This window comes from Etheostoma cragini, chromosome 21 (genome assembly GCF_013103735.1).
Source record: "Etheostoma cragini isolate CJK2018 chromosome 21, CSU_Ecrag_1.0, whole genome shotgun sequence".
NCBI classification, from domain to species: Eukaryota; Metazoa; Chordata; class Actinopteri; order Perciformes; family Percidae; genus Etheostoma; species Etheostoma cragini.
The window spans coordinates 1,134,004-1,143,565 of record NC_048427.1 but is presented as its reverse complement, the minus strand read 5'-3'; the positions used below and the strand labels follow the sequence as shown (position 1 = coordinate 1,143,565).

General features: G+C 40.9%; 1 protein-coding gene across 1 annotated transcript; it reads right to left on the bottom strand.

Annotated features, from left to right (window-relative positions):
* Positions 1-5,387: 5,387 nt before the first annotated feature.
* On the bottom strand, positions 5,388-6,988 carry ccr10 (chemokine (C-C motif) receptor 10). Its single transcript, XM_034861406.1, has one exon. The coding sequence runs from the start codon at positions 6,860-6,862 to the stop codon at positions 5,705-5,707; it is 1,158 nt and encodes a 385-aa protein (XP_034717297.1). The 5' UTR covers positions 6,863-6,988; the 3' UTR covers positions 5,388-5,704.
* Between the last annotated feature and the right edge of the window lie 2,574 nt (positions 6,989-9,562).

Here is a 9,562-nt window from a genome sequence, read left to right as displayed (position 1 = left end):
GAGCGTCCTCTGGTGGACAGACTATGTAACGCCATCACTAACAGGGACGTTGTGGAGCGTCCTCTAGTGGACAGACTACGCAACACTATCACTCATAACATGGTTGACCGTCCGTTTTTATATTTTAACCCTCGTGTTGTCTTCCAGTCAAAATAGAAAATCAACACTTTTGTTGAGGCTTTCTATTGATTGAAAAAAAAAAACTTTTCTTATGTTTTTGTCCCTTTTTTCAACACTTTTAATGCTTTTTTTCAATGTTTGTCATGTGCCGTGTTGTGTTGTGTGTATTCTCTGCAGGTCCTCCACCCCTAGACTACTTGGGGTCGTAACAAAGACACTGGTCACTGGACAAAAAAAGGTAGAGGGATGCTTCCAAAAACTACCACAAGACAAGTACAAATATCTGCAATTAGGCATGGGTCGGTATATGATTTGAACAGTATTACAGTGCAATTACAGCTTGACAATGTATTATTTTGACATGTCTGGGTCAAAAACACCCATGTCTCTCTATTGAACACAATGTATTTTTAAATACACTGCAGAGTGGCCGAGAGATTGATTTCTTAACGGCACTTTTTTGTCCTTGAAGACTCCAAAAAAATAGCTCATAATGCAGGAAAGTTTAGTGTTTTTTTAAACTGTGACTATTCCAAAGCGTGGTGTACCTTGGAACCGGTACCCGGTCCATGACTGACCTCCATTGTAACACATTTCTAATCAAATTTCATGTGTTCTGAAGAAGTTAAAATATCTCTTTTCAGAGCATACTGTCCTCCACCGTTTACAGCCACAGTGAAGCAAAGATAAACAAGATGGAGGCGGCATGTAAGGATGCATTTAGAATTTGGATGAAGCGTCGAAGATGGACCAGTGCTCGCCATCTGTGTGATGTTCCCACCTTCCACGCTGTCCTGAGGAATCTTATTAAAGATTAATATGCCGATTAACCGAGTCAAATAAGACAATTTTATTAAATGCTATAACCAATCCAGCTCTTAGGGATATCAGATATTCCTCAAAACTCTCTGAATCACTAGATCACGCACCTGTACCTGTTTTAATATTGGTAGGTTTGTATGTATCTTTTGTGATATTTTTGTCTATATGTATTTATGTTTGTGTTTTGTAATGTGTTGAGTGTAGGTTTTTTTTTTTTTCTGGACCTTGAGTCTGTAAATAGAGAAATATCTAAGGGGGGTGGTGGTTCACACCTGGGCGGTTTGTCCGATCCCCAGAGCGTCTCGTTGGATAGTCCAGGTCGGTTTGTGCGGGTGTGAGAGCTCATTCGAACTCCGCTGGCTTCCAGTTAAACTAGAGCTCAGGTTCAGTTCAGGTGAGAATGCCATCCGACCCAAACTCAGGAACCAACAACATTTAACCCTAGTGTTGTCTTTGGGTCAACTTAGACCAGCTTTCAAAGGTTTTTTTTAAATATCCGAAATAATGGAAGTCGAAATACGTGTGAAGAATGTTTGAAAAAGCGGCTAAATCATAAAAAACAAAAAGTCAAAATATGCTAAAATATGCAAAAACTTCATAAAAGCAACAAAAACGTTGGGATAAGAGGAAAAGGTTTTTCATGGTCAAAGGGAAGACAACAGGAGGGTTAAGGGGTGTTGAAATCAATCATTGCATCGATGCACCGTGACGCGGACGTAGACGAGTCCACGTGCGATGCCGTGACGGACCATGAGCGATTATTGCTTACTGATGTTGATTTCCTGCTTTTTTTTAGTTCTCTTTTGTCTGCTGTGTGACTCCGCTGCATTCAGGAAAGGCCTTTTCTATAATAGCAGATACAAGAAAATGGGGAGTTCATATATATCTGATTGAATTTGTTGATGAAAACCATGTGTAGTACTATAAATTAAATTAAAAAGGGGGCGTGGTGGAGGCTGGGGCTGTGGCGTTGACCATCTGTCACTTTGCTCGTTCAACCTGTCCCCTTATGACGTCATAAGGGGCAAGATTTCAGCTCGGCCCATCTGAGATTTCATGTTCTCTATGACAGAGCAGGATACCCAGGGCAGGGTTTACACCTATCATCATCTCTAGCCACTGGGGGGGGGGCATATTAAACATATTGCAAAAATATAAAAGGAAACTTTGGCAACATCTGTTTTATCTAAAAAGAAACATATATATGGTTTTTCATCTCACTTCAATTTTATTGCTGCAAAATGGGATTGTGAAGCAAACAAACTGAACAACACATATATACTAAGAATAATAATAGATGAATACTTGGCGTCTGTGTATCAATACAGTATTGCATAGAAGATCAAGAAAATTATTTGCAGATTAAAAGCCATAATAGATATAATATAATATATATATATATATATATATATATATATATATATATATATATATATATATATATATATATATATATATATATATATATAATAGAAATAAATGATTACTTGCAGCCCACTCTAAGTGTACATTGTCTAACAACCAAACAGAGGTCATAAAAGTCATGTTTTAAGTCATGTTTTTCATTTGAACAAATAAATAAGTCACATTAATGTGTGCGTGCTGGTATAGTAGACTATGTATAATAGACTCTTATATATTATTATTATTATAGAAAGGAACAACGATGCCATAAAACCGCTCTGTATGGTCTGTGTCATCACAGCAGCACAACGCCATCTAGTGGCCGAAACACCACATTACAACAGGAGAGCTCTGCATTCATGTCACATTCATGTCACATTCATGTCACATTCATGTCACATTCATGTCATTTTTGGTTTTCATTTCAACAGCGGAGCTCAAAGGTGGACATGCATTGACAGCACCGTGGTGTTTGGTTAATACTTTCCGTTCAAGATGGTTGTTTTCTCTACCTGGTTAAATCATTCATTTATGTCTTTATGGTCAAAAGGCAAAATGGACGCAAGAAAATGACCATAATTTCTTTAGTTAGACTTCCTCTAATCTATGTCTCTGCTGGAGAAAGATGCTTCACCTGGCCGGAGGGGGTTAGACGCCCTTCCTCAAGAAAATGTGATGTTTTCAGTAAAAAAAAAGAAGCAACTTTGCCTACACAATGTGTGTGTGTGTGTTCCTCTTTTTAGTCATTTGTGTTTCCTTTTGTTGTTGTTTTGGGCCTACGTGGTCATTTGGCGTCTCTTTATAGTCGGTTTGGGTCCTTTGTGGTAGTTTTTCTTTCTTTTTCCATCATTTTGGACCTTTTTTGTTACCAAGGCTCTCTTAAACATTGGGAACTAGAGCAGATAATAAATAAATAACTCTCAAAAGGCTTTAAGACAAACGTTTTTTTTAGTCTCAGTCAGTCATTCACATAATGGCAGGAAAACCCCGGAGGTTAAGTACAGTGCAGACGCTGAACAAGTACTATTTAAAAAATATATACTACGTATCAACTGGACATGAGTGCCAAGCAGATGCCACAAGGTCAAAACAATATTTAAAAAAGAAATCTCAAACTTTATTTAAAAAAAGAAGCCGACTCTGAAACACAGCCTGCAATCAAATGGCTTTAACATGACATAAAGCACCACTACCATCAGAGCCACATATATGTCTCCTGTATGGTGTTAATGGTCTCATTTACACTATTTATTTATATTTACATTATGCTCTGATATTGTAGGTGCTGGGTGTGTTCCCTGGGGTTTAGGTGGAGGTGGTAACGGTGTATTTGTTTGTTTTTGGGCTTGACGGAGAGGTGAGCCCGGGATCAAACACCTTCTGTTGAAGTTACTTTGGTCATTTGTTTTGTTTTGGTAACTTCTTCACTAGTTTTATTTTACGTGTGGAGGAATAAATCATTGAAACTACATCTGATAGTGATTTGATGGTGTGTGTTTTCCATGTTGCAGTGTTTAGGCCGTTGTTTACTAAAAGGTAGGGTAAAGGTATTTTGTTGTCAATTCCACATACATGTAGCTCAAGGAAGCAGTGGGCAGCCAATCAAGGCGCCCGGGGACCGACTACAGAGCTGAGCCTGAGCCTTGATCAACGGCACTGACTGGAGAACCCAGTCCATGTTTTTAGATGTGTACCGTAGCACATAGACGAAACCCAGAGGGGAGGACATACAAACTCCCCACTGAAAGGCCCAGAAAGATCAGGATTCAAACCCAGAACCTTCTTGCTGCCAGGCCACAGGCCCACCATGCTGTTTTGACTGCTTACAGCCACAATAAAGAGCATGGAAGTATTTACGAGGAAATAAAAACACACTGGCTTGATGTTTCACATGACGTTAATGTGGTTAGGGTTACGAAAATCTGTGACTCTCTCAGATCATCTGCTTTTTGTCACCTGATGGCGAAATGAAAACTGGACTTAACAAACACAGTGTGACCACTGTGACTAATACTGGGTACAAGACGTTTTGAGTGATGAATGAAAATGGCAACGAGGACTTAAAACCCATGACTGCAAATAAGCTTAAATGTACAGTAAATGGTCTGTTAAAGTTAAAATAAAGCGCTTTCATAGCGGTTTCCTGCTATGTCCTGCTATGTCCTACTACGCTCTGTGGTGTCCTGCTGTGTCCTGCGGTGTCCTGCTATGTCCTACTATGTCCTGCTGTGTCCTGCTATGTCCTGCTATGTCCTGCTGTGTCCTGCTATGTCCTGCTATGTCCTACTATGTCCTGCGGTGTCCTGCTATGTCCTGCTACGCTCTGTGGTGTCCCGCTGTGTCCTGCGGTGTCCTGCTATGTCCTACTATGTCCTGCTGTGTCCTGCTATGTCCTACTATGTCCTGCGGTGTCCTGCTGTGTCCTGCTATGTCCTACTATGTCCTGCGGTGTCCTGCTGTGTCCTGCTATGTCCTGCTACGCTCTGTGGTGTCCTGCTATGTCCTGCTTTGTCCTGCTGTGAATTACTAGAATTGTTGGGTCCTTGTTAATTATAGAGTGGGTTCTATCTGTAAAGAGTCTTGAGATGACTCGTTTCAAATTGATACTATAAATAAAAGTGAACTGAATTCACCATTTGCACACTAATGGCCGAGGCTGCGCAGCATCAGAGGCAACTCAGGGTTCAGAGTCTTGCCCAAGGACACTTAGACAAGGGACTGGAGGTCAAAGGTAACACGATAAGAAGGTTTCATCTCCGTTCATTCTTTTGACGTATGTATCTGCTGTATCTGAACCAGAAAACATGGCGTAGGTACACATGCATTTTAAAGGGAGTCACTTGGGGGGAAGCAAGCATTTGAACCCATTTAGATATTATATAATATCTAAGAACAAGCAGGCAAAAAAAATCTAAAATATAAACAAGGTAGAGGTTTATAATACAGGGGAAATATTGTATTGCTTTGACAGAGGAATTTAAACTAATTGTGACAGGTATATATGTATCTTTACAACCTCTTCTAATTGTCAATTTCCTCATCATTTTGTATACTGTTGGGGAATATCTATATAAGCCTAAAAAAAGGAGGATCCTGCTCAGCATCACAATTTATTCAAGATGTTAACATGTTGCCCTCTCTGGACCTTTGTTGAGAGTAATTTACAAAGGACGAAGATACTCTTGACGAAGGTCCAAAAAGGCCGAAATTTTAGTATCTTCAATAAATGATGCTGTAGCAAGAGCAGAGTGCGGAATCTTACTTGTCTCCTTTATAATGTGACCTGAGAATTGTTGATGTTTTTGATGTTGATTGTTCTTTGTAAAGAATATCTATAAAAACAAAGTGCACAACAAGTTTATAGTCTACTCCTTGAATCATGATGTGTGGTTCTTGGAAACTGAAACGCAGTCTCGTTGCTGGAGTAGCTGGGTTCGGGGGATGCTGGAGAGCAAACTGAGACGGAGGTGAATCCGAGACTCTGTGGCACCGCCCAGAGCCCCCGCTGGCAGCCTGAATCGTGGATGAGCCGCAGCACGTCGTTGCGGAAGCGCACGCCCACCAGGGCATACAGGATGGGGTTAAGGCAGCAGCGGGTGTAGGCCAGCGTGCAGGTGACGTACTCCAACAGCAGAGCGCACAACGGCCCCGCCATTTTACGCGACAGCACCACCGTGTACGGCAGCTGGAACAGCAGGAAAACCAGCACCAGAGCCATCATCAGCTTCAGGGTCCGCTGGCGGTGCCACTGCTTCCCCCGCCGATGTGCGTTCCCCTCCCACAACACCCGAGCGATCGACGAGTAGCACGTAACCATGGTGAAGAAGGACAGGCAGAAGACGGCGATGATGGCGCCATTGGTGGCCATTTTGACGGTTCCGCTCTTTTGCATGCCGCAGTATGCGTCCCCGTCGGGCCCGGACACCCCGGAGTAGAGGATTTCAGGCAAGCTGAGGAGCACCGCAACGAGCCACACGCCCACCGCGGCTACTTTCCCGCCTGTGAGTATCCGACTGCGCAGCCTGAGCATCTCCTGGGCGCGCGCCACCACCATGTAGCGGTCGACGCTGATGCAGGCCAACAGTTGGAGCCCGCTGTAGGTGTTGATGGCGTAGCTGGCACGCGTGGCCTTGCAGAGGAACACGGAGAAGACCCAGCCCAGGTGGGTGTCGATGGCCTGCAGCGGCAGCGTGAGGAGCAGGAGGAGGTCGGCCAGCGCCAGGTGCAGCAGGAAGACGTCGGTCATGGAGCGAAGCCGGAGGCGGCGGTAGAGCGCGAAGGTGGCGATCACGAGGCAGTTTCCGACCACGCCAAGCAGAAAGATCAGGCAGAAAACACAAGTCTGGAAGGTTTTGATAGTGAACCCCTGCTCTCCAGGCTCACAATAGTCCGAGTCGAAATCAAAGAAGTCTGTGGCGTTACCAAAGAAGTCTGTGGCGTTACTTGTATTCCACAAGATGGAAACGGTAAAGCTCTCGTTACCAGAGTAGTCGCTGTCGTCGGTGCTGTTAGCCATTGCTGACGGAGAGAAAATGAACAATAGTGAATAATTCACCTTGCAATGAGAAGGTTTTTAAAACTCCCCCCCGTGACTAAAACGCGCAGCCATCGCTGCAACTCCCAAATCAATGTCATCGATAGATGTTTTGTCATATGAAAGAGGTGTTTGTTATATAGATAGATAGATAGATAGATAGATAGATAGATATTTGTTGATCCCAAAAAATGGGAAATTACAGTGTTACAGCAGCACACAAAATATACATACATACAATATACATGAAATAATAATAAGAATAAAATATAAGAATAAAATATTTAAATATATACAAGATAGGAAGACAAAATGTGCAACTGCATAAGTAATAAGCTAAATGAATGCTAAAATGTAAATGAACCAATCGTGCCGGTTTAGAGAGCCTGTTGTGTTTAAAGTGCTAGTTATGTTGATGTGATGTGAGTTCATATACGGTTTGAATGTGTTTTCATTTGATTCATTACTGCCTGTCCTTCTATCTTAACGTGTTTCTCCACTACATACGGTTGTAACCTTCGTAGCTAGCACAGGAAACTCAGGCCTGGGTTTCTGTGTGTGTAAGTTTTGGTGTGTTGTACCTTAGTTTCTGTGTTTAAACATGAGTACGTGTCTCCCACATGAGCAGAAGCAGACGAGTGACCTGCTCAGCACAAATACCCAATCAGCAACCACTCCCACGGCGTCAATTTGACAACGTAACCTGCTTCACTTTTTGAATAAAGAGAGAATAAAGCTCTCAGGGGAAGATTTTCGACGTTCAGAGGTGTCGGAGGTGACACGGATGCCTCTCTTGCAGCAAGAATAATTTTACTTGGTCTCCTGTCAGTGTTAACAGTGTTAAAGAGAAGTAGTACAGCATGAAATAAGATGCATTTTAAGTTTATAGAACATAATATTACATTTTGGACTCACTATTCATTTCTGAATATTTTTAGCTTTTAGTGATCCACTGACTTTTCCTCTGTTTTTAGCAAAAAGTCTCAAAAACTATCAAGTGTATCACCATTAAATTTGGTTTAGACATTAATATTGTCTAAAAAGCTGATTGCAATACGTATCAAAATGTTTTACAGCTCCCAATTAGCGTCTCATAATTTGTTGAGTGTGGCATCTTAAAAAAAAAAAAATATAGACTTCATGTAATCCAGTGTAACTGAAATATATAGCTGTATCATAGGCAAGTGCAGGATAACGTGTCAGTTTGGGCTAAATAACCTTTACCTATAGACTGCACAATTAAAAGAAATTGTGTTTATTATTATTATGAGTCATTCTCATCTTGTTTGAAATGTCAGTGGAACCAGCTAGGACTAATTCTTTTTTTTTTTTTTTTTTAAAGAAACCTGTATTCTTATAAACACCTGGGTGCATTTTGAGCAGAATACTGCACTTGTCACGATATCAGGAAATACTAACTCCTCCACAGTGAAGTTGAAAGCGAGAGACCTGCAGCTTTGACTAAGCAGGTGTGGTATTTTAGTCATCTTGCACAGGGTTGCGTGCGACTGGCACCAGGCCGTTGGCACAGGGGAAACCGTGGGTAGCTCCGAGGTCTACAGATCAGTCAGTGTCGCGTGCTAACAGCCTTTATAGGCCGTCACCACACTCCCATCTCATCATTTCATCGTTCTGTGTGACTTTGTTACAGCCTGGGCTACTCGTAATGTTTAATAATGCTCTTTTCTTTTAATATCTCTTCTCTGAACTCTTTATTTGATGGTGGGGATAGACATTAAGGAGTTTAAGGTAAGAGAAACAACAGTAAAAAGAAAAAAAAGGAGAATATTTTGTAGACTTTTGAGATTTATCTGATATTTCTTTTATTTCTTTAAGCCAGGAGTAACTTTTAAAATGTTCTTATAAGCGGGTTGCATTTTGGAAACGGGTGTTTTTGACAAATGGTGAGGCGGGAGCCTTAATGTGGTTAGGTTGGTTGTAACTTTCTACTCTAATAATGACCGATAATTAACGGAGCAATAATAATAATAATTTAATTTAATTTAACTTAATTTAATAATAATTAAGTTTGCAGTTAAGTTAGTTAGACTCGGCCAGAACAGAGGTTTTCCTAGTTGGGTTGTACAAGTTCGGGTCTGTAACTTCAATATATTTTCTCTTAAGCGGAAAATCGGCTGACATATTTAACAACAAAATATAGAATATTTGTTGGTATATTGCTCAGGCCGCCGAGGGAAAAAGGAAATGTCTTCTTAGAGAGAATATACATTTGAGTCATGGAGGATTGACTCCTGTGTTATATCAGCGGTCGGGTTTCCCCCTCTGACTCGCCGGTGCAGTTGGTGTAATATAATGTGTGATGTTGTCTCCTAAAATTAATTATAATATGGCCACACTTTCTTTATTGGCCCCTATGAATTTTTTTCATTTAATGACATACAGCGGCTTGCATTAGTTTACACACCCACGCTAAAGTTGATTAAAAAGAGGAATAAAAAAAATCTTATCTAAAACATCTTTTGGAAATTGATCTAAATGCTTTTATTAAAAAAAAAAATTAGGAAAATCTTTTTTCTTTGTGAATGAATAATGTATAATAATTAAATAAATGTTCTTTCTTAAAATACAGGGGCATAAGTATAAACCCCCCTATGTTAAAATACAGGGGCATAAGTATACACCCCTCTATGTTAAAATACAGGGGCATAAGTATACACCCCC

Coding starts and splice junctions, on each gene's coding strand:
- ccr10 (XM_034861406.1), bottom strand. CDS start 6,862: ATGGCTAACAGCACCGACGACAGCGACTACTCTGGTAACGAGAGCTTT.